We start from the raw sequence: 26,983 nt of genomic DNA, 5'->3' as shown, positions 1-26,983 counted from the left end.
ATTGTGTTTTTAATGTATTTTTGTCTTTTATTTATCCTATTTATGACTGAATATGAAGAGTTCAGATACAAAAACCTCCAATGGCCATCTGAAAATTTTCACTTATAACGAACATTTTTCTCAGCCTCCTATGTTTGTATTCGGTTATTCCACTTTAAAGGCAATGAAAATTTCTTATTCGTCAATATAAAAGTAAAATTACTGAGCCTACACACAGGAGTCAGAGAAAAATGCTAATTTCAGAAGGAAATATCAAATGGCATTTAGAGGTTTTTGCATCTGAACTCTTCACATCAATATAACAAACAAACAAAAAATTTGTTTATGCCAAACAAATTTCATCCATGTTTTGAAGAATCATTTGATGAATGACTAAAAGAACTTGATGCCCCAAAGTAAGCAAGACATTTTTCTTATTTACTGGTTATAATATTTTATTATTTCTTTTATATTTTTTTATTATTTATACACTTGAATATTTTACTTTATATTCATGCATTTGAATTCACTTAATCGTGTGAATAAATAAGTGAAATTTCATTTATTTTCCTTCGGCTTAGTCTCTATTTCAGATCTCGCCACAGCAGAATGAACCTCCAACTATTCCAGCATATGTTTGATTCCTCCAGCTGCAACCCAGTACTGGGAAACACCCATACACACTCATTCACACACATACATTACAGCCGATTTAGTTTTTTTAGATTCACCTATAGTGCATGTCTTTGGACTGAGGTAGACACAGCGACCTTCTTGCTGTGAGGCAATTGTGCTACCCACTGCGCCACCGTGCAGACCCTTATATGATTATCATATTAATTTTAATTTGATGCAAACATCACTTTACGGTTGTCTCATATTTAACCCATGCAGGCACACTTTAAGTGTAAGTTGCTTGTATTCATTGTTATTATGTAAATTATAACCTAAAATGCATATACCTCATATCAGCATTTTCATATCACATGAGCAAGTGAAAAATCCATACTTCAGTCAAAATTTCACATGGCATTTGTTGCTTTAGTACTTACTGTAGAACAAATCCCTCCGCGAAGAGCCTTTGTCTTCTTAAGTCTTCTTGTTTGTCAAGTGTGTTGACTCTGCATTGTTTGCCTTTGTTCATGTATTATAAATAAAGCAGTTTAAGCTTGACATCCCTCACAAGAGCGCTGTGCTGGAACAATGATTCATTACAGTTTTAAAGCTAATGCTTGCCATAATACCGATTTGTGCAGTGGTAGTTTTTGGATAGGTATATTAATGTATACATCATTTGTAGGCGAGACAAACATGTGCAAGCAAACAGTTGTGTTAGTTTCAGACATTTAACATACGTTATATGGTCCTTCTAAATCATGGGTCTCAAACTGGATTCCTGGAGGGCCGCAGCTCTGCACAGTTTTGCTTCAACCCTAATCAAACACAGCTGATCCAAATAATCAAGGTGTTCATAAGTAATAGAGGCTATTAAGCAGGTGGGAGATGGAGGTGGTTGGGGATAAAATCTACAGAGCTGTGGCCCTCCAGGAGTTTAAGAGCACTGTTCTAGATCATTCTAAAATGCAAATGACATATTTGAAATATACAGTTGAAGTCAGAATTATTGCCCAATTACCCTAACCTGCCTAGTAAACCTAATTAACCTAGTTAAGCCTTTAAATGTCACTTTAAGCTGTATAGAAGTGTCTTTAAAAATAGCAAGTCAAATACTATTTACTGTCAAAAGATTCAAAAGATAATATAAATCAGTTATTAGAAATGAGTTATTAAAACTATTGTGTCTTAAAACTATTATATATATATATATATATATATATATATATATATATATATATATATATATATATATATATATATATATATATATATATATATAAAAATCTCTCCGTTTAACAGAAAATGGGGGAAAAATAAACAGGGGGGCTAATAATTTTGACTTCAACTGTATAGCCTATATACAGTGTTGGGGGTAACGCATTACAAGTAATGTGAATTACATAATAATATATTTTTTTCTAAGTAACCAGTAACGCATTTAAAAAATAAGTAATAATATTTAAGTTACTGTTGCAGCTGGACGGGCACCTGCTGCATAAAACATATGCTGGATAAGTTGGCGGTTCATTCTGCTGTGGCGACCCCAGATTAATAAAGGGACTAAGCCGAAAAGAAATGAATTAATAAATTTAAGTTACTTTTAGTTGAATTAATGAGCTTTTAAAAAATAAATTGCTGAATCAAAATTAAAGTAGACACTATGAATCACGCAGCTAATGAGAGAATGCGTTCATAAATTTGAACACATCGAAGAAAAGAAAAAGGGGATCAATGGACAGTGAATCTATTTAAAATAGTACAAAAGTAGCAAACGCATTGCCTTAAACTTTTAATAATCTGTATATACTGCATGTGTAGCTCTGGGGTCAGTAAGTTCTCAGATATCATCCTAAAATATCTTTAATTTTTTTTAAGGTAAATGAAGGTTATACAGTTCGTTGTTAATTGCAGAACTCTATTATAAAAGAAAGAAAAAAAACATATAATAAAAAGTAACACAAAAGTAAAAGAATGCATAACTTACTATAAAAAGTAATTAAGTAACGCAACTAGTAACTTTTTTAGTAACTCATTATTGTAATGCATTACTTTCAAAAGTAACTTTCCCCAACACAGCCTATATAACATTGTTTGAACATACTGTATGATCTTGTATAAATTACCACCACTAGAGGTCAACAAAAACAATTTACTTTTAATGTAATATTTCTGTTTTGTTTTTTGTTTGTTATTAATGTAGAATTTTCGCTTAATTCCCAAGTAAAAAAAAAAGTGCCAGCAAGAAGTAGGCAAGTGGTGATATCTTGGGACTTTAAAGGTAATATGCAAAAATAAATAATTAAATTAATAAATAACGTACAAATTTGAAACCACGTCAATCCATTAACTGTTTATCCATTAAAACCACTAGAACATTTAAATAGGTTCTAATGCGTTTTGTAACATATTCCACTAGATTTAGTGTTTTTAAAATGACGACAATTACCAGTAGAGATCCACAGGGACCATTACAGATTCCATTAAAATCAATCAATCATACTCTTATCATAAACCATTAGAACTATTGCAAATTCCGTTTCCCTAGTGCAGGTTTTTTGTTAATTTCTTTGCTTTATGTATACCTCGGCTTTAAATAAAGATTTATAAAGTTGGATTCTTTCTCAAACACCTTAAAAATGATATACTTTTTCCACCCACTGCTTTGAATATTTAGGGAGACTGGAAATATAGCATATTAACTTAGCCTAATTTATGGCATCAACATGTTTGTTTTTCAGCTGACAGTACTATGGTGGCCTTCGGAAGATTTATGAGGTGCATGAGCTGTTTCTCTCGAACAGCTTTTAAATTATCAGCTTTTTTCACGCTGCTTTTAATATTCGTATCCAGGCACATTACAAAATGATAGGCTATTTTATATCTGTCATTGATGTTTGTTTTTCACCGTGACAGTAGTTTTGTCATTCATTAGGTCTAGTGTTGAATGAAGCAGTATGATAAAGCACACACTTGTTCTACATTTAACGTTTTTGTGTCGTTGTTACTAAACATTTTTAATAGAGTAGAATGCAGTGGCATTATATTTAAAATAAAATTCTTCCCTCAGGCTACTTTAGTCTTACCTGCAGCCAGATGCTTGTGGTCGGTCGGATCCAGTTTTGTTGTTTCTCTCTTTCTTCATAAAAACAGTCTTCCTTTAGCTCAGAGCCAAAAGAAACTCTTTTGTACATGTCTGATGCGATGCCTCTGTGTTCCAGCAGCAGTCGTCTTTGATAAAAGTTTTATTTTTTTTTCTTACACCGTCCTAAGTTCAGTTTTCACACGTTGTGACATGGACTCTTCGTTTTTTCAAAGTGTGTCTGAAGTAACGCATTTTGACAGCGTCTGAAAACGCAACAACTTGGACGTTTTCAAGGTAAATATTGTGATTCACACGTTAACTTCTTTGTTGTTAGGTAAGGTAAAAAAAGAAGTTGTGTTTCTGTGGTAAAACATTCGTGCAACAGAAACCTTTACTTCACCTCAAGAGCAAAGAACGTTTCCCTTTTTGGCGGTATCTGAGATTTAAAGGGAAAGTGCACCCAAAAAATGAGAATTCAGTCATCAGCATTTACCTCACAAAAAACAACTGTCTTCGTGAAAGATAGCTCTAAAAGGCTATATTTGTTGACTAGTTAGGTGCCTGACAGTCAAAGTCCTCGAAAGAATCCGAACCCACTAAATAAAAGTGCATATTCTGCTTTTTGTGTTCTTCTGAGGCTGTTTTCACCTGGTTTTAAGGTTGTAATCAGTCTCTTTTGTACAATTTGGACCACTCTCTCTATACTTTTTTTAAAGGGAAGGGTCGATGAACGGATGTATATATGGCCTTTTTTTATCTTTTAACACAATACTATGAAATATGTCATTTAATTTACATATAATTGTGGCATCACAGGAGATAACTATGAGATGAGCTGCTTTGAGCCACAGCATTATAAGATCAATTGACCAGCAATTTGTATGTCCACACCAGATGCTATAAGCAGCAGAAACATATAAATACCATAGCCATTCAGAAGCGCAGAATAATGCACTCCCAATGAAATTGACAGTTTTACAAACTAATGAATAAGTATTAAATCTCATTACATTTAAAAGTACATACTGAGCGACTGATATTGTTCAGTCAATCAAGATCTGAGGTCAACTATCTACTGGCACTTTTTGTATGTCTATAGACTATTTCAATGTGGTGATGTCATTGGCCCATTCCCTGCTTGTTATTAAAACTATTTCATAACTGTTACAAGAGGCAATTCAATTATAACTTAATGTTAAAACAGCTCCCATAATATTAGTTATCAATACGTGGCTCTTTTTGGATTCTCGGAAGCTATAGAAATGAAAAATATAAAACAGGAAATACAATAGGCCATTGTTTTTGTTTGCAACCCTCAAAATGGTCCATAAATGCCACACAAAAGAGAATTAAAACTCACATTGTAAACATTTAACTCTGAATAAAGTGCATGATCAGCTATGTCATCATTGTTATAGTAGTTTGTTGTTGTTCTAGCCACGACTTAAAGGTATAGTTCACCCAAAATCGAACATTTTGTCGTCATTTACTCACTCTTTACTTGTTCCAAACCTGTCTGACTTTCTTTCTTCTATTAAACAAATAAGATATTTTGAAGAAAGCTGAAAACCTGTAACCATTGACTTCCATTGTATTTGTTTTCTATGGAAGTCAATGGCTACAGCTTTTTTCAATATATCTGCTTTTGTGTTCAATGTAAAAAACTTATAAAGGTTTGGAACCACTTGAGAGTTTATAAATAGTGAGTACATTTTAATTTTGGGGTAAACTATCCCTTTAACATGGAAAAATTCTTGTTACTGCATGTCATAGCACATTAGGACATTGTGATAAAATCAGGACTGACAAGAAAGCATTCATTTTTAAAAAAAATATATATAGGTATACAGTTGAAGTCAGAATTATTAGCCCCCCTTTGAACTTTTTTTCTCTTTTTTTGAATATTTCCCAAATTATGTTTTACAGAGCAAGGAAATTTTCACAGTATGTCTAATATTATTTTTTTATTCTGGAGAAAGTCTTATTTGTTTTATTTCGGCTAGAATAAAATAAGTTTTTTAATTTTTAAAATCCAATTTAGGATTAAAATTATTAGCCCCTTTAAGCTATATTTTTTTCCGATAGTCTACAGAACAAACCATCGTTATTCAATAACTTGCCTAATTACCCTAACCTGCCTAGTTAACCTAATTAACCTAGTTAAGCCTTTAAATGTCACTTTAAGCTGTTAAGAAGTGTCTTTAAAAATATCTAGTCAAACATTACTTACTGTCATCATGGCAAAGATAAAATAAATCAGTAATTAGAAATGAGTTATTAAAACTATTATGTTTAGAAATGTGTAGAAAAAAAAATTCTCTCCTTAAAATAAAAATTGGGGAAAAAAATAAACAGGTGGGCTAATAACTCAGGGGGGCTATTAATTCTGACTTCAACTGTATATATTTTTCCACCTCTAAACTAAACATACAATGTAAGATGGCAACGTTTATGTTGAATTTGGCTTGTGTGTTTCAACAGTACATTAACAGTGGTTAAGAAGGAAGAATGAGTTTACAATGCTTCAGACTCCATGTACACCTGTTAGTTGGCATTAGCTATGTTTTCAGTTTTCAAAACTGTGGTCGCATAAAATGATTGCAAATGAAGCACCTCTTCCATCTGTTGAGTCAAAGAGAACAAAATCATCAGTTCCTGAGAAACTGGTGGCAAATATCGAAATGAAAAATAAAATTTGCTGCAATATAAGAAGCCACTGTGGGCCTTTTCTAATATCTAATAAGTTACCTGTGCCTCAGAAGTCAAAATGCAATGGACATGATGTGGCTTTTGGAGGTTTGAGACCACTCTTTTGGAGTGCAGATGCTTAAAACAGGTATGAATATCAAACCGATTTAATGATGGTCTTTGGCTGACAGTATTTATGACCAAAACAACAATTCAGACATTTTAAAATGAGGTCAGTCTTCGGATTTATTTCTGATTGGATAAAAAGTTTATCCTACTCAGCTTTTAAATGAGCATTTTAACATTTATGTTCATCTTGAGATTTCCATTTAACATTTTTATGTGAAATTCCAAAATGCGCATTAAAAGGTGGACGGCAACATTGTAATTGGACCAAAACGTAGTGCCTGAAGAATGTGAAGTATTCACATTTTGTGGCAGCACGAGGTTGGTTAAATGATGACAGAATATTTATTGTTGGGTGCACTATCCCTTTTTTATGACTACGCAATCCTGGCTAAAAGCCTGCACTGACTGGTGTTTTCAAACACTCTAAGACTTAATTATCACTTGAATGGCTTGATAATTGATTTGGGACTCTCTGGTATCTCTGTAGGGATGCAGTGGACACATGGACAGCACATAGTGGATTGGGACACAGACAGAAGGACAGACGGGGGCCTCGCCCAGAGCAGCGGTACAGTACAGAACAGTGTGACTTCACAGTCAGCACCTTCACTTTTACACTACAAACATGTAATACTTGACCCCAACATTGATCAATTACTTGTTTTTTTTTGTAAAAAATTATGCTTAAACATTACAAACCACAAGGCTGGGGTGTTTTATAAATATAACACATATATATGGCTGTCCATCTACTGTTACAGCAAGTTGGGCTGCACAGAAATATACATATATAAATCTGTATGTATATTTTCCATGTTTGGTGATGAGACTGAAATTAATCGCAATGTAAATCAATGAAAAACAAACGGTACAGAAAAAAAAAAAACATTGTGAGAAGGGATAAAGAAGAGAGACGTGAAACACCGGAGGGTTGCGTGAACATTTGTACAACATCGGACAGGTACTGGAACACCACGCCACAGAGAAAGAGACGAGTATTAGGAAAAATGGTTTAATATCGGAGACAGAGGCAAAAAACTGCATCACACAAGAACATACATTTACAAAAATAAGTCTGACTGTTCCAGCTACACAGTTAGGTTAACAGCAAAGACAGAGAAACCAGAAAAATCTAAACAGCTAAAAGCAAAGTCCTCAAATTACTTTTATCTTGTTTGTCAAACTAATACATTTATCCACTGAAGGTGACTAAATACTTCTAAGTCGTCTAATCGTCTTTATCATGGTGACTGCACAATACTTAACTAAATGAAACTTACCGCTGTTGTAAAGACTCTTTGTAAAGACAAAACCGTATTACGTATTTATAAGCCAAAAGGAAACTCCTCGACCCTCTTTCCGAAAAAGGAAAAAACGAACAGAAGAAAGCAAGGAAAGCAAATATTGATGTGAAGAAGAACAAAGAAGAGGAGGCTAAAGATACCAAGCCAAAGTTCTCCTAAAAAATCTTTATATCAAAACCTAACATTCTGGACGCCAACTAGAAATCAAACTCGGGAACCAGTCGCTGACGGCCCCTGGCTGGGGCCGCGCAGCCTGTCAGAAATTGTTTTTTTTTGTTTTGTTTTTTTTTTTCCTTTAATTGCCAGTATAAAAAGTTCCACTGGTACAAAAGGCATAAGTACAATCAGTGATAGAAATAGGAAAGCCTGCTTTTTTTGTACTTTTTAAATTCCCATCCAATGACAGATTTCCAAAGTGTTGTCAAACAAACATGTATCACGCTTACATAATCCACTGAAATGCATTGACTTTGGCTTTTCTCAAGACAATACTTAAAACTATTTAAATCTTTTTAGAATCAAACAAAATGATATTAATCTACAGACGACAAGCTTTTGTTACGGCACGTTAGATAAAACACATACATTTCCAAAAAACTTGACATAAGCCAAAATGCAAAGAAACTACACATCTTTTTTTTGTCCTTTAAAATACACTTGTTAAATAGCACTTAAGAGAAAGAAAGAAAGAAAGAAAGTAAGAAAGAAACAAAAGAAACAACAAACAGATTTCAGATGCGTGTGGTGCGGAAAACCCCTGAGTGAAGAGTCTCAGCGAGAGCTCCTGCGACTTTGTGCTTTGCAAAACATCCAACGAATATGTGTGTATGTCAAATTGTGAAAGCTTTACCCTGTTTATCTAAAGTTGATTGTGATTAAATGTGCTGAACCAAGCAGAATGTCAATATTTGAGAAGCCCCGAGCTGAGGTATAAGCTGAACCGCAGTGATATTGAGGATATGAGGTCAATCGAAGATGCTTTTGACAAATTATTTTTTTTGCATGATTATAATTCCTCACTATCTTTCGAACAACTTTTTGGGATGGAAATACTACCTTACTGGGTAGATGAAAGGATTTGTCAGTATTAATACTGTGCGGTGCTAGTGTGCTTTTATGTTTGTGCTAGTGGTCTTACAATTTGGCAAAAAAGAACAGTATATCTAAAACCGACTGACTTTAACCTCCCAATGCGAAACGCACTCATTAAGGGGAAATGTATTTCCATTATTTGGGACTCATTCGTGAAACTCAATCAGAACAAATGTCTCATTAAACCGTTCTTTAAACCATTCTTACATAAAACGGTCTGAAAATGGTCTTGCGAAACATGTAACAGTTCAATTTCAATAACCGTTTATACAGAAATAATAGTTTGTTAATGTGCAATTTACAGAACGTCTTTCTGCATATATGTGACGATTTCATAAGCATTGTCATAGTAACTTATTATACATCAGTTGTTCTGTTTGAGCAGGAAAATATACTTAAAATGATTGTATGTATGTTACGCAACACTCCAAAAAATTACTTTTGTTGCTTGTTCAAACTACTTATTTAAAATTGAACAGTTGAAAACACAATTTTTACGTTTTTTGCTTTTAAACTTTATTGTTTTATGTTCAATCCACTTGAATTAGTAAAAACGAATACGTTAACTTAATCGATTTGTGTGGGAACAAAATGAAGGATTCGCGTAATGATTTATGTAGAAATTTGTACTGCGTATAAAATTGGACCAAAAAATATCCAGATTCTTGCGATTATTTTTGTGCATATAGAATAGTTCACGCAAGACTGATTTAACGTAGATGTGTCCTGCTTGTATTTCCAGACAATTTACTTAAATTCTTTAATTATATGCGTGGTAATTTACATATGAATTGACACAGGTTGTCCACGTGATAATTAACTAAATAAATCAACGCAATAATTAACAAAATATTTGTACATTTGTAAGAAATGTACTTACGAATCTAGAATAAATTTGCGCAGAACTGGTTTTACAAACGATTTATACAGAAATACATTCTGTTCGAGGTCAAAAATGTAAAAAATTTGAGCACATTTATGAACATTTGAACTTCTTTTGCTCAAATTTAACTTGAACACAAAGATTTTCACAAATGAATTTACGTATGACAATTTTCAAAAGAATGGTGATATGTTACAAATCAGAAATGAAACATGCTCAAACATTTATTTCAAACAACGGTATACAATTTAAGACCACTTTTTGCAAACCATTTAAGGAAGATTTTACAGAAAATAATTGATTGTGCTTTTTATTTGGCGAACAATATATGCAAATTTGTTGTAGTTTCACGAATGAGCCCCTTACGTTTTTAACCGGCACATAGTTTGGCAGAATTCGTTTTGGCTTAGGTTTTGAAATAACATGGACGACAAACAACCAATCACAACAAAGACACACACCTGTATTCACACACATGCAGACACCCTTGGCACACATTTGAAATGTGCAGCAATGAATTCCAGCCCATTAATACTAATCAAAGTGTTAAGGCAACGGCAGAGCTTGGGTATAAAATAGTGCTATAGAGTGAAGTAAACTGGTCTGACGGGGGCTGCCTGTAAACTACGTATGTAAACAATATTATTTTTGTTTTATGGGCCATTTGAACGATGTGTAAACGTTTACAGCAAAGTGCTACAGGCGCTATTGCACACCGCGGATCACACTGAACTACTTTGGCTTCAGGACGAGTTTTGGTTGTCCTACGAACGTAAAATTGTCCTGATAAAGGCAGCAAAAAAAGCGAGACTACACGGAGACGTTTCCAACTAAACCATAATGATTATTTGTGTAACGACGAGGCTGTCACGATGGTCAAAAATGACAATTCACAGAAATACATCAATATTTTCTCCCATCACACGTTAATTTCTGTCAATTTTGGGCCCCCTGTGGTGTAATTGTATATGTTTATAAGGAGAACTGCTGAGACTCAATCTCAGGGGCTCACATACACACACCGTCAAAGAAAAGAGGGTTGTGAGGTCAACCTTTAGCACAGGTGTGTGTATGCGTGCATATGTGTGCTTACCTGTGAATGTATGTGTGTGCGTTTGTGTGTATGTGTGTGCTTGTGAGAGCGATTATGACACATGGGCACTTTTTACATCTTTACAAATAATGAAAAGAAAGAAAGAAAAAGCAAAAAACATGAACATTTTCAGGCAACAAGACCACAGAAGAGCAAGTTAACAACCTTTTTTTTTTAAATCTATATCTTTAAATATGAGGGTTCCATACAAAACACTTACGTAATAAAATACCCATGTTATCAAATAATTTCACAAGTAAAACACTGAAGCTGTAGGCAGGATGTACCGTCAGAATTTGGCACTAAATTCCACTCATCTTGTTTTTTTTCTTTATAAGAAAAAAAAATCACATTTTGCTGAACAACATAACACATCTAAATATTGTTTCCCACAATAGAAATAAAATAATAGAATGACATAGATGCTTCACAAGCCGACACTGTAACTTTTAAGGATTTTTATATAGCTAATTACCCAACAAGAAATTTAGCAAAGAGGGACTCCTATTTAAAAAAACAAACAAACAAACAAACAAAAACTAAACAAAAAACGAGAATAAAAGTAAACAAACCCAAAAAAACAAACAAAATAAGTAGTAATTGTACTTATGAAAGGCTTTGTCTATTGTTCAAGTAAATTGATTTTTAGTCTTCTCTTTAAAAACATGAGACAAATAAGACTGTTAGACTTGATGAAACCACGACTTTATCCACGAAAAGCACCGACGGGACCGCGGGTTACACAAACTCTGTTTTTTTTTCCTCTATACATTTAAACAGTATAAAATATAGGTCATTTCATGTGCATTTAAACCACGGATTGTCTAACTGTAAGTCAGTTCAGCAAAAGGTGTGACACGTAGGTAGCATTTCCCCCCAAACAGGGCAATCTTGTGTGTGTGTGTGTGTGTGTGTGTATGTGTTTGTTTTTTAATACCTTTACTACTCTAGAAAAAAGTGGTTTTATATAGACTTTAATGAGAAATCAAGCCACTTAAAATGGCCTTATCAAAAAACTTTACACTGCCTGAAAAATGTAAAAACCACGAGCAAGCTCTGAGAGATTCTAATATCGATCAGACAGCTTTTTTTTTTCTTTTTTTTATTAAAACTGCGTGGAAGTAGTCTATTCGTTTAGAAACCAACGCCGGTTTCTTACGGCAGGCCTCAAATTAAGAGTGTTTGCCGACAGTAAGTCCCGACGCCAATCCCTGTATTGAACGTTCAAGTTTACGTTAAATGAATGAAACAAAAAACAACATAAAGAGAGAGAGAAACAAAACAATCGGACAAATAAAACAAACGAAAAAATAATAAACGAAAATACTCGTAAATGTTTTGCCACAGGAATTTTTTTTTCTTATTTTTTTTTTTCTATTTTCTTAAAATGATGCTCTGGTTATGTTAGTAAATATACTCTGTCTCTAGAGTGTGAATGCAGCGTTTTCACATTATTATTATTGTATTTTTTTTCTTTAGTCTTTCCTCCCTTCCTTCCCTCCCTCCCTCACCAGTTAAAACAAAGCAAAATTAAAGAAAAACAGGAATAAAACAAAGCTCAAAATGAGGTCACATGCGATTTTTTTTTTCTCCAAAAAAGATCAGGCTAAGACCAAAGTACAAAGATCAGTTAAAAGGAGACCAGATTATGAGCAGGAGAACTCAGAAAGACATCAGAAACAATGACGGGACGATGAGACGTTTTTTTTTTTTGTACGCCACGTAGACATGCTAGGCAAACGATGAGCATAGAGTCATGGAGATGAGTTCTAGGGAAGAAAACGGGAGAGGAGAGTTACACACACAGCTCCGGCACACAACTAACATCATTAAACCATGAGAACATCAAACAAACAAACAAACAAACATACAAAACAAACAAACAACAGCAGCAGCGCTATTAACCAGCGTTTCACCAACATCACATTAGCATTTGAATTTTTTTTTCGAACAATACACAGAATTCTAATAGATTGGCAACACGTAAATGAGGCACTCGCTCACACATTTACAAGTACAAACACACATTTCATCTCCTTCGTACAGACACACACCCAAAAGTATCCATCCCGGTCTGAACCCCAATCCGAGGCCGCTGATGGATCGCCGTTTGGGAGAAACTGTTCAGTTTTTTTGTGTTTTTTTTTTGGAGTGTACGAACAAAAACCAAACAATACGCAATGAAACGTAAAAAAGAGAGAGATTTTCACTACTTATGACGAAAGAGAGAGAGGAGGAAGAGACAGGTATGATGGGGACGTAACGGATGGGATTGTGGGAAATGGCAAGAGGGAAGGCGAGAGAGAGAAAGAAAGAAAGAAAGAAAACGAGGGGTTTTGTACGTGGTTCGTGTCACACAACGGATGGTGTGGTTTAAGAAGACTACCGGACGAGGCTCAGGATAGAGAGAGCGCGACTTTCCAAACCCAATAACTTAAAAGATAATAAATAAAGTCCTTTACTTCAGAGGCAGTAGAAATTTTGTATAAAAATAGAACTGCATTTTTTTACAAATAAAATTTACAGGCCTGTGGCTTTCTGTAATTTAAGTTTTTTTTTTCTTTCGATAAATATCAAGTTTTCAGTTCCCCACCCCTCCACATAGAACCTAGAATGCTTTATTCTTTTTAAACCATCAACAGATCAAAATGTTTGTATTTTTTTAATGCTCTACACAAATTCTGTTGGACAAAGACTACAATTATCTGACGCATAAATTCGGACTTTTTTTTCTTCTTCAAAAACAAATAAACAAACAAACAAACACAAACAAAAATAAACTTACTGACAGAAAATGAATTGAAAAAAATCTAAAAAACAAATTAATAAAATCACTGAACATTTGACGGCAAGTATTTGTTGAGGAAGCTGTTTAGGCAGTTGTTGCCGTTGACTACAGAGAGGCCACAGCGGGTTTAACCCTTTCCTCTCTAGTGCCAGTGGGCCAAGGGTTCGAAGGAGCAGCAAAGCCCTGAACCGACACCAGAGGCCAAAGGGCAAAGGTTAATGTGCATATTGGTGCTTTAATCATATCGGAACCTTCTCTACTTGTCCTTACAAGCCTCAGGTTCACAAAGAGAAACAAATAATACTTTATACATCGTTACTTTCTGCTGTTGTTTTCATCATAGAATGAAATAGCCATTGTATAAATATTTACTTAAAAAAATGTTTACACATGACCTAAACGAAATCAAAAAATTGACCAATAATAGCTGTTCATTCATCGCAAGTCATACAAATAAAATAATAATAAATGGCGGAAAATGGAAGCGTTCATGTGGAGGAGAAAAAAAAGAGACCAAATAATAATAATAATAATAATAATAATAATAATAATAATAATAGTTATTAATTGAAAAAGCTGAAAAGACGGTTTTGGGTAGAGTGGCTCCCTCTGGTGGTCAAAGGGTGAAACTCCCCCCTCGTGCACCCCCTCCCCTTGGAGTCCCAGTTTGGTGACCGTGGCAGCAGTGGGGACTTACCCTAGCAGTGTAACATGAGAGAGGCCCTAGTGCTAAGATCAGTACGGTTTGCTGTCGTTCTTCGAGCGCTTGAGTTGGACTTTGAGACGCTTCATGCCGATCTGAAAGCCGTTCATCGCCTGAATGGCGGCCTGCGCGGACACTGGATTGTCATAACTGACGAAACCTGCAGTAGAGGAAAGACAAGAAAGATTTCAATCATGTTTGATGGCAAAATTACAGATTTTTGTTATTTTAGAATAACAGTGATTTCAGCCCGTTCTTATGAGGAAATATAACTATTTTATGTATTTTAAGGAAGCATACCTCCAAACTACAGCCCTAAACCCAACCATCATGGGGGGATGAGCTTAATATACTAAAATGTATGAATGAGATCGTACAAATTCATACAAATTAGCCACTAAATCAAAAAGTTACACTGTAAAAAAAATTCTGGTTGACTTAAATTTTTAAGCTGAATCAAATTAACCATATGAGTCCATTAAATTTATATTGTGTTAAACTGACTTAAAACAGCTTGCATAACTTATAAAATTAAGGTAAAAAATTTACTTGAGGATTAATAAGTTACAATGACCTAAAAACATATGCTGTCATGATTGTCATAAGATTGCATTGGCAGTTCCCAATTTGAGAGTTTCAACCTCCACTAGGAGTAACTAAAGATTTATGAGTGGTAAATTTAGTTTGAGGATTACATATACAATGAAACAGATACCAGTTTGATGATAAAAACAATTACTGACCTTTAACTAACAGTTAAAGTGCTTACATTTTCCTTCAAGTAATCTGCAGTTTACACAGTCACACAAAAGCCAAAGATAGACTGAGCTATTATGCACAATTAAATTTTTTTTAAAAAGTCTAAAAAATCTTTTAAATCTTAGTAGATAACATTTTTAACAATAACAAGTTGACAACCAACATTTTTGTTCATTTAAAATCAATTGTTGTTAATGTCATTAATCTTTACACTGTTGTTGCCACTATTAAAAACCTAATAATTTTATATTGTCAGCTAGTTGTTTATTCTTTATTGGTTTTGAATATTAAGATAATGTTTACTAAAACCAATGTTTTAGACTATGCATCCCTTATAGAAAAAAACACAAGCGTCTCACAAGCTTCAAGTGTTAAAGTAAAACACAGATGGAATGTGTGGTTTTGTAACATATTCATGTAAAACATGATCATGTGACGTTCCAAAACCACAATTCATATATGTTTCACTTATGATTTTTAATGCAGTCCATATAGATTTTCCTGAATGTGTTCACTAAAACATTTAATTTAATATGACTAAAATTATTTATATCTATTTTTTCTGCCATTTAAATTGACAAACATTTATGAATAAAAATGATTGTGGATAGTTCACCCATAAAAACTAAATCTGTTTTTCTCTTTTCCTCTGTTGAACATAAAAGAAGATATTTTAAAGAATGTTCTCAAAAAATGTAAATACACGTTGCAACGACATGGAGTGGAAGATCTGTGATTGGTCGGCTTGGCAGTGGTGACGAGTGTGGGTGGGGCTGAGAGACGTTCAATTCAATTCAATTTATCTTTATTTCTATAGTGCTTTTACAATGTAGATTGTGTCGAAGCAGCTAAACACAGTTGTAGTAAATTGAAACTGTGTCAGTCCAGTTTTCAGAGTTGAAGTTAAGTTTAGTTCAGTTCAGTGTGGTTTAATTTTCTCTGCTAAAAGTCCAAACACTAAAGAGCAAATCCATAGATGTGCAGCTCCACAAGTCCCACCACATGGGTGTTTAACAAGTCTAGAGTCCCACGAATGAGCTCCAGATTTTTTTTTCTTGGTTTTGTTTTTATTTTGTGATTAAAGTTGTTAGCTTCTTTCTTCCCTGAATGCTTGTGAGTTTGAGCTATTTCTACAGTCGCATTGCAGGCATTACGACTTAAGCTCAAAACACTGACAAAGAAAAAAGTGGAAGACAGAAAGTTCACTGCCTACTAGTGTTTCAGAAGTGTGTTTGCAGACAGGGACAGAACACAGAAGAACAACTGCTCACAATGACCAAACTTTACAAAACTAGCTTTTGGGTTGATTTCAGTTTCAGTTAGAATTTGGACGACAATTAAATCACCAGAGTGACCACGGTATTTGTCCAAAAAAAAAGCAATAGATAATTCAGCCAGGGATTTTCTCTTGGGTTGTGATAAAAAAAGAAAAAAAACTCCACAAACATTCTGGATTCAAACAGCTATTCTACCACTTTTAAATGGCGAGAATCCCCTATATCCCTGTGAGAAACAATTACAATCTGGATCGAGCCAATAGCTAGCTGTTTCCAGCATTCTTCAAAATATCTTCTTTTCTGTCTCTAACAGAAAAGAGAAATCCAATTCCATGTTTGGAAAGAAGTAGACAGTGATTTGACTTTTTTTTTTAGGGTGAACTATCCTTTTAAATATGCCTGCAGTGTCTCCTCTGTGACTGTCTGTCAGTTCATACCAAAGCACTTGCTCAGATTGGTCTGTTTGTCGATAAAGACTTTGGCAGACACCACGTTTCCGAAAGGCATGAACATCTGTAGGATGTCCTGGTCCCCAAACTCCTGTGGCAGGTGGTAGATGAACAGGTTGGCTCCTTCAGGTCCTGCCCCATACAAACAGAGCATGCACATTTAACAAAGAAGCCACAGCCATGCTGCTGCATTTACAAATCCTCTGCATAGTTAAACTGTAAATACACAGTAAAAGAAAATTGAAACTGACAAGATTACAATTTATTATGCTGCTGTTAATATTGTTTCTCCTTATAATAATACAAAATGAATTGTGCAAAAAATTTAATAAATTCAAGTTATGCATATCATACTCATAATTCACGATTGGTTAAAGTATTTATGTATATTAGTGTAAGAGTCTAAATTATGTTCAAAACATTTTTTTACCAAAGACAGCTCACACAAATTCCAAAGGCAGATACTGATTAGATCAGGGCCTGGTGGACTTTGCGGGTTTTATGATGTGGTCACATGTTGATTGGTCAGTTTGAATGTCTCAGTATTTGAGCTTTGGTCACATGGTCAAGAAAGAGACAAACTAGCTGAAAAACTTTGCTCTGTCTCTTTTCCTGGCCTGTCTTTTCCTGGTCTGCGCTCTACTGCTCTGCTCCTCTCCTCCTCTGGAGTCTATCTTCTCTGCCTCTTTGAGGCCTACTTGCTCTCTTTGTCTCTCCCTCCACCTGTCTCTCCTTCTACTTCTGGTAACTTCATTTTAATTTAAGCTGGGTACAATTTATATCATATGCTTTATCATTTCATATTTGATCATTTTATACAGTTATTTTGTAATTAATTCAGTTGTAACCATAGAGAATTATTGTCATTAAATCATCTAATTTTCAAGTATTTGTGAATTACTTTTGATTTAACATCAACACTTAGTTGCTCCATATTGTAATACAATGCAATCACATAATATCAATGCTCTCCCACATTTTAAGCTATTAATACTGCCCTTATTTCCGTTTTTGGCATAAGATTGCTGAAGAATGGTTTGACTAGAATGTACAGTTTTTTACCAACAATACTGATAATTTTTTAGTCACAGAACTACAGTTTGAACAGCTGTGGTTAAAACCCAATCTTACATTAGGTATTTACAGTTGAAGTCAGAATGATTAAAAACTGCTTTTATTCTAGCCGAAAAAAAAAAACAAATAAGAAAAAATAATATTAGACATACTGTGAAAATTTCCTTGCTCTGTTAAACATCATTTGAGAAATATTCAAAAAAGAAAAAAAAATTTAAAGGGGGGTTAATAATTCTGACTTGAACTGTATATAAATAAAAATATAAATGCTCAATCAACTGTACACTTGAAAACGCAAAATTACTTAGCTTTTTTCGTTTTTTGTCATGTATATATTTCCAGATCCGCTGTGCGACTTAAAGGAGCTATATGTATGAATTTCATAACTAATTTATTTATATCCATGTAGTGGGAATTACTAACAAAATGTTTACTTTTACAAAACAGCATAGGTTCTCTATGAATTTTTTAAACCATTTTTTATACTTTTTATAAAACTTTTTATTTTGTTGATTTTTTGATAAATATGAATAATAATGTAAGGTTATATGACAGCTTGTTTCCAGTTACTAAGTTAATAAGACTTTCGAACAACACAACGATTTAAAATATTACTGTCAGACAGCATGAGCTAAAACTTTAGAATCACAAACCATTAAATAACTACATATATCACACGTCATGTGATAAGAAACGTGTACAGAATGTTTTTATTCATTGCTTCTGTCATGTTTAATTAATTTACATTTTATATATTTTTAATTTTGGATATTTATGAATCACAAAAGCTTATTTATTTATTTATTTACTTACAGGGGTGCTCAACCTTGTTCCTGGAGATCTACCTTCCTGCAGATTTCAGTTGCAGCTCATATCAAACACACTTGCATGTAATTATCAAGTGCTGTTCAGGTCCTAATTAATTGGTTCTTGTGTGTTTGATCTGAATTGGAGCTAAACTCTGTAGGAAGGTAGATCTCCAGAAGCACCCCTGATTTATAATATAGGAATATAATAATATATAAAATGAAATATTATAATTATTTTATAATTAATATATAAAATAAAGAAAACTTGAATCTTGAACTAAATATTTAACATAAAAATTTTTTATATGCAATTTAAATTGCATATAATTTCCTCATCATCAACTTCCAGAACTGTTTGAACACAAAGAACATATTTTGACGAAGACATTACATTCCAGAAGCCATTGACATCTATAACATTTATTTTCCTATGGATCTCAATCTCTACCATTATTCTTCTAAATATCTTCTTTTGTGTTCAAAAGAAGAAAGAAACTACCCCTTGAGGGTTAGTAAATGGGGAGTAAATTTAGATTTTTGGTGAACATCTGTGTGTGTGTGTGTGTGTGTGTCATACCCTCTTTCTGGCTGCCCGCAGCGCTCTGTTGCTGCAGTAGGGACTGGCTGTAGAGGGTGGGCAGGGCGGCAGCCGCGTACTGTTGGATCCCTGAGTAGGCCTGTGTGAGAGCGTCCATAGGCCCGGCCGACCCGTTACTCAGACCTGTGCTGCCCAGCCCGCCATTCAGAGCCGCCATACCTGAGAGCATGTGAGCAACTTTACATAAAACCCAACAATAAAGAAAAAAGAAGTGCTCTTACTCGTTAGCATTTGAACTCGGGGTGTGTTTCTACAACAAAGCACAAAACGACACGCACAGAACACACACACAAAAATAAAAACCAACGACACATGGAAACGTACACTGCTTGTCAAGTAAGTCAGTCAGTCAGTTTTTTAAAGTGCTTTTAAAAGAAGCCTGGGCTTACCAAAGCTGTATTTGCAAAAGCTGTACAAATATTATTATCATTTAAAATGACCGTTAAAAAAAGTCTTTAGTGTCACATGATCATTCAGAAAGTAAATTTAGTGTGATATTCTGCTGCTCAATGTATTATTAGTTTTATTATTATTATTATTAAAAATGTATTATTATTATCAGTGTTGAAAACCATTGATGTTTTCAGTACCACTCAAAGTATTGTTAAATATATTGAGTTTTTCAGGACTCAACTCTAGGAGATTTTTTCAACACATTTCTAAACCCAATAGTTTTAATAACTAATTAATTATCTGTCTAATAAATTATTTCTTTTATCTTTGCCATGATGACAGTACATAATGTTTTAAAAAGGAAATGCTTGAGGTGGTAATAATTTTGACCATAAAATGGTTGAAAAAAAAAAGATTTTATTCTAGCCAAAATAAAACAATCGACTGAACAACAAAAAAAAAAAAAATGATCAGAAATACTGTGAAAATGTCCTTGCTCCAATAAATAACAGCTGAGAAATATTTATTTGTTTGTTTTTTGTTTTTATTTATTTATTTATTTATTTGTTTATTTATTTTTGTTTCTCCCAAAGTAAATGCTGTTATTTTTAACTTTGTATTCATCAAATAAACATATTTAAACATCACCAATGATTAAGTATCAATAATAATTATTCATATTAAAACTACTATTTCTTTTTTTTATTAATCCCAAAACACATTGAATGAAACCAACAGACAATGCCCATTTTAACAATGCAATGCTAAAGAAAGACATAAATAATAAAATAATTATAATAAATAAATAATTAAATACCAGCAATAATAATAATAATAATAATAATAATAAACAATTATAAAATATATTTTAAAATAATTAAAATAATTGTAAAATAAAATACATTTATTAAATCATGACATACCATAACTCAAAATACAGCTTGAAGAAACATCAATAAAATCCAAGTAAAGAGTACAGACTTGATGAAAAGCCTCAGTAGACAAGTCAATGACATAGGTAAGGAATTCTAAGGCAATAATATTGTGCCACCCTTTCAAGAATGGAGGTTTGTCGCTGATCCAGTTTATTAGTAGGATTTCATTACTGGCAGCATATGCTAAAATGTCAAATAAATGATTAGTGAATTTGTCAGGCAAACGTCCAGCCGGGGATCTAAGATCAAAGACAATGGATCCAACTGTAGCTGAAGTTCAAACAAACGGCTCATAAAACGAACAACTTTTGACCAATAAGCTCTACGTGTCCCACTTCCACCTTACATTTAACATATAGTGGTGAATTACTTGAGTTAAATTTGCTTCTGAGAAGTGGTGTAATGTGTAATCTATGAACATTTCTAAATTGAATAGATTTGGCCCTATTACAGATAGAGATCTTTTTCTATATCTAGATCTAATTTAGAGTCCAGATTAGATCCCATTCCTCATCCGTAATGGTCAGCTGAAGCTCCCCCTCCCATAAAAGTATTATTTCTGAATGATCATGTTACAATGAAGGCTGTATTAATGATGTTAAAAATTCAGGATTGAATTGCAGAAATAAATTCAATTTTAAACTAAATTCTGTAAGCAAACAATCATTTTTAATGATAAAATATTTGACTGTTTTTACAATTATTACTGCACTTTTGATCCAATAAATGCAGCCTTGGTGAGCAGAATTGTCTTATTTTAAGAAATCTCACTGATCCCAAACTTTTGACAGTAACAGTTATTGAAACGGCGGAATCACAAACGTCACGCAGGACATTACATCATAAACGCCACCCACTCACACACATATACACACACACACTCACAAAAAACACAAGATAGAGAAGATACATAATATACTGACCGGTGTATGCAAATGAGGAGCGCGGCCTAAACATGCACACTAATGTCACAATAGCAGCACGAAACGACCCTCAGACACACAAAACATCTGACCAATCACCTTTTTAACCTCACACTGCGGAGCAGCTACGATAATTATCTCGTTATTCATGTCAGCAGTCTCTGTATTAAAAAGGGGTTGTGGGGAAAACATTAAAGGCTTTTAATAAAATACAAACGCATTAAAGGCAGAAACCCTGACTGCAGAAACAGATGCAAACGTGCTTCGGGGAGTAACTTCTGTAAACATACGGGCGGCGGTGGTGCGGAGGAACTCTTTGGGATTACTGTTCAAAAGATTTTTAATGTGTTTGAGAGATGTTTTCCGCTTCTCCGTAGCAAGGCTGCATTTATTCTGTTAAAAAAAAAAGTGTAAATAGAGTTTAAAAATATGAGTAATTTAAACAAACAAATCAAATAAAAAAAATTATTTAAAAAAGTTTTACAAAATGTAAATAAATAAATATATCTAAAAATATAAAATGTAAGTAAATAAACAGGAAAAACCCAAAACCAAATAAATGAATGATTGAATAAATAAATAAATAAATAAATAAATAAATAAATAAATAAATAAATACATAAATAAATAAATAAATAAATAAATAAATAAATAAATAAATAAATAAATAAATAAATAAATAAATAGAAAAGTCTTGGTCAAAGGTAAGATATTTGAATTATGCATTTAATAAAATTAGATTATAAATAAATAAATAAATAAATAAATTAATTAATTAATTAATTAATAATTATATTATTTAAAAATACTGTATTGTGTTAAAAAAGTGTAAATAGAGTTTAAAAATAAGATTATTTTAAACAAATAAACAAACAAATCAAATAAAAGTAAATTTGAAAAGTTTTACAATATGTAAATAAATAAATAAAATGTAAAATCTAATTAAATAATAAAAAAACAAATAAATAAACAATTAAATAAATAAATAAATAAATAAATAAATAAATAAATAAATAGAAAACTGTGAATCATGCATCTAATGAAATTATATTATAAATAAATGAATGAATAAATAATTAATTATATTATTTTAAAATATTGTATTGTGTTAACAAAAGTGTAAATAGTTTAAAAATAAGATTAATTTACACAAACAAATTACATAAAAATAAATTTGAAAAGTTTTACAAAATGTAAGTACTTAAATAAAACAAAAAATCTAAAATATAATTAAATAAACAAGCAAATAAAACAAACAAACAAAAAACAAATAAATAAATTAATGATTGAATAAATCTATTAACCAATAAATAAATTGAAGGGGGTCAAAGATGAGATATTTGAATTATGCATCTAATGAAAGTATATTATACATGAGTTAATGAATTTATTAATAATTATATTGTTATATGTACAATATATGTACAGATATATGTACAATTATATGTACAGAAATCACTTTTATAATTAATTGTAAATATAAAAACAAAAATAAAAGTGTATGTGAAATTTCAAAAACAATTTTCATCATTTAGTTTACCAGATATATTTATGTAAAATGAAACAAAATATTAATTATGTTATTAAAATGCATTAAAGAATATATATAGTGGTCATATTCAAATGTATATAAATATTTTTTTAAAAAATCGCCTATATAATAAATGATAATTAATTAATGATTTTTGCAGTATTTTAAATGTGCCTGATAAATTGGTAATCTGAATGATATTTCAATAGTGTTTTCTGTAAGTCTGATATCAAGTATGATATATAAAATAAAATAAAATAAAATAAAATAAAATAAAATAAAATAAAATAAAATAAAATAAAATAAAATAAAATAAAATAAAATTGAATAAAATAAAACAAAATAAAATAAAATAGGGTTTTGATAGGGGGAAAACTACACTTAAGGCCACGTAATTCTGAAGCCATATTGCACCATAATCTTACTACAAGCACAATCCACCTGGAGCAAGCAGGGGTTTAGTGTCTTGCTCAATAGCACAATGGTTATGGATCAAAAGCACGTCACAGTTGACTTCCAGCAGAGATCAAAAACACGGGCCTTTCTCAAACTGAGTTTTACCTTACACTAGTAACAAACCTCAATAATTTAAGAGGGCCAAACAAGTTCAAATCCCCTTTTTGACTTCAATAATCAAATAATCTGTCATCTATTCCTAACTATTCCTATCTGTCATCTATTCCGAACTTATTAATTGGATGTTAAATGCTTTCAAAATATCAAAAGCATCAGATACATTACAATATAGTGTAATAAAATAGTTTTTTTCTAAAAAAAAAGCTACTATATGGAGATCCGTATTCATATTGCTTAACAACATGTTCAAATCGTCTTTTTGTGTAGAAGCAGTTGTCTTCACGTAGTGTCTACAAACTATAAATCATGCATTAGTGTGTATGTGTGTATGTATGTGTGTGTGTGGGTGTGCGTGTGTGTGTATTTATAAAGACTGATTCATGAGTATTTACTGACTGGCCTTTTGGCTTGACGGCCTGGAAACAATAAATGATGAGCGAAGTGCTTGGACGGCCAGATCCCTCATTTATCCAGCAATAATTACAATGCTGACCTTTTATATTCAATTACACAATACAGCCTCTTAAATGAGCACTGGGAGTGTGCGTGTGTGTGTATTTGTGTGTGTGTGAGAAAGAGTCATTTGAATGAATTTAAATTGTAGGCGTTCTGTTGCAGAGAGCTTGATTTATAAAACTGGAAACCTGGCTGAAAGGTCAGCGGCGGTGGATAGAGATTTTGCCCGCGTGCCGAAACATTGACATATACACATGCACACGCTGCGCTGATCTTTCGCACGCCTATTCATACTAATTACGTTCTGCAACGCCCATTAGGTACATTCTATTAGAAAATGAATAGAGCAGGTCTTGAATGCTGATTTGTCAATACAGCTGTCCAGTTGTGGAAAAACGTGCACAAAAGCTAATGTGCAACTCTCTACCAGCTACTGTGTATCATTAGACCCACAGCCCTAGCTTAACCTAACTTCAAGGATACTTCAACCAGAAATGAAATCTGTAATCAGTTACTCACTCTCATATCATTCCAGACCTATTAACTAGTAATTTGAGCCTCTTATTTTTTTTTGAAACTGCAAAAATGTTTTTAAACATAAGTTTGACTAGAGTTTCTAGGTTAAAATGAGCATTAGGGGGTAGAATGACGACAACAACTTTTGTTCCTTTTCACACTAATAATATTTACAGGGTTATTTTTGTGTAGTTCTTTGCACAACGTCCAATAAATACCACAACACTATTTAACTGTGTCTATTATTTGTAATCAAATATGTTTGTCTCGTCTATCTAGCTCTATATGAAAAAAATTTCCTGTGTGGTCAGTGTGCTCGGTAGCTTACTTTGTACAGTGTTATACTTATGATGCAGAGGTTCGAGTCTGGTGAGGCACAATTCAACAAGAGAGAAAAAAGTAATGTAATGTAAAAGTAATTTTTCCCTTACTTTTGCTTTCGAAAACACTATTTGTTGTTTTTAGAGAAGGGTTTAGGTCAGCTGTTCACTGGTGATCTGTCTGATAAGCCCTGCCCTTCTCATGGACGTTTACAAGAAGCATGTGTATCTAAAATGTATAACAAAATGTGCCCTATGTAACAGTGCCCTCAAGTGGATTTGTCATCTGAAACATGTAATGAACCATATCCGAAGTAAAGTATGTTTTACGCTGAGGCACATTGTGCTCTGCGTCCTCACTAGCTGTAGACCATTGTCACTCATTCTTCTCTGTGCCGTGTCTTCTGTATAGTACAGAATGTGTTCAACTTGCTAGATTTACATCAATCTTCGATCGCTAGCAGTATGACTAAAGTGCTGTACCATATATTTGCAAGTTTTCTTTCTACAATGTTGACGAAGCATTCTTCACCATCAAAGGCACCTGCGGTAGCACCCAAAAGGCAAGGTAAGATGCTAACTATCGCACAAAAAGTTGAACTTCTGGACATGCTAAAGGCAGGTAGAAGTTGCGCAGCTGTAGGGTGCCATTACAGAATAAATAAATGAAGATCAAATGGTTTTGATCTTTGGTTTAATTCTATAACACTGGACTCAATTTTCTATGAACTTTGAGAGTATTTAAACAAGAGAGAAAAGTGTGAAAATGTTAATACATTTAATACAAGGTTTTACAGCCTTAAACATCTATAATAATTGTAAAAAATAAAGCTGATTACTTTTGCGGATTTTGCCTATTGAAGGTTATTTTTAGAACGTAACTCCTGCAAATAGTGACCACTGTAATTAGTTTTCACTCCAGTTTGCTGTAGAAATATAAACCTTTAAAATGTGACTATTATAAAACCTGCTTTTTTAGACTGATTTCATAAACAAGTACAAAAAAGGAGCAAGAATCTCTGGATTTATTAATTAATAATACTTAATGGAAATGAATAAGCATAAACATATAATTAGTACATAAAAATAGAAAACAATACAGTCACAGGTAAAATGGGATATATGGTGACCACTTTGGTGAGTAGACTGTCACCAGATGGACAGAAATCTCAGATTTCATTCAAATATATATTCTGTATTCATAGGTAAATGAAAGTTGAACTAGCAGGAAGGTTCTTAATGTGTGAAAGAAATTTCACTTTTGGATGAACTAAACCCTAAAACAACAAGTCTGTAATCATTCATTCACCCTCACACCATGTTTCAATTTCTTTCTTTGGTAAGAATTTTCACTATTGTATGTATTTTAGAATTACCCTTGTTTTTGTTTTCATTTCTGGGTGAACAATCCTCTAGTATACATCAAACAGCATCTTCTATCTCTTCAAGTCTAAAATCATTCAAACTCCAACTATAAAACACATATACATAACACACACACACACACACATACAAACACACACACACAATAGCGACAACACAAGTGCACGTCTATAGAAACACCCAGAGCAATGGTTTAGCGGTGTGTTAATGTGTGAAGATGGGGCCAATTGGTACAAACACACTTACAACTACAAGTGATGGACTACATTTGTTCTGACTTAGCAAATGGAATTGATCTGATACATTTTGATTCAGTAATGAGCCATTTTACAAACCACACACACACTTTCAATATATTACCAAAATAATCACCCAACAAATTATCACTGAAGCTCAGAGAGATGCCCTTGTTTTGTTAGCCCTTTAGAATAAATTGATTACAAATTTATTAAATGCTTGATTCTGATTGGCTGATGTGGGGTTATTTTCATATTCCATATAACTATGGCAAACTATTTCAGTTATTCTACTTCAGACAAAAAGTCAAATGAAAACAAAAAGCTTTGCATGAGATGCCTAAAAACGAATCCCAGCAGTAGTTTGAGGGAAAAAATCTGACAAATAA

General features: G+C 32.9%; 1 protein-coding gene across 13 annotated transcripts in view; it reads right to left on the bottom strand.

The window, feature by feature from the left end:
- Positions 1-7,494: 7,494 nt before the first annotated feature.
- The window catches only part of celf2 (cugbp, Elav-like family member 2), a 247,607-nt gene continuing 228,118 nt past the window's right edge, over positions 7,495-26,983 (bottom strand). For all 13 annotated transcript variants that reach the window (XM_056455526.1, XM_056455524.1, XM_056455525.1 and 10 more), the window contains 4 exons: positions 19,305-19,484; positions 16,833-16,976; positions 14,354-14,519; positions 7,495-12,637 (listed from right to left, as the gene is read on the bottom strand). In XM_056455526.1, the coding sequence (XP_056311501.1) occupies positions 14,392-14,519; positions 16,833-16,976; positions 19,305-19,484 (452 nt within the window). In that variant the 3' untranslated portion in view covers positions 7,495-12,637; positions 14,354-14,391. The remainder of the gene's footprint in view (positions 12,638-14,353; positions 14,520-16,832; positions 16,977-19,304; positions 19,485-26,983) is intronic.

Source organism: Danio aesculapii, chromosome 4 (assembly GCF_903798145.1).
Source record: "Danio aesculapii chromosome 4, fDanAes4.1, whole genome shotgun sequence".
In the NCBI taxonomy this organism is placed as follows: domain Eukaryota; kingdom Metazoa; phylum Chordata; class Actinopteri; order Cypriniformes; family Danionidae; genus Danio; species Danio aesculapii.
Note: the sequence above shows the minus strand (reverse complement) of the source record. Positions and strands in the feature narration are given on the sequence as shown.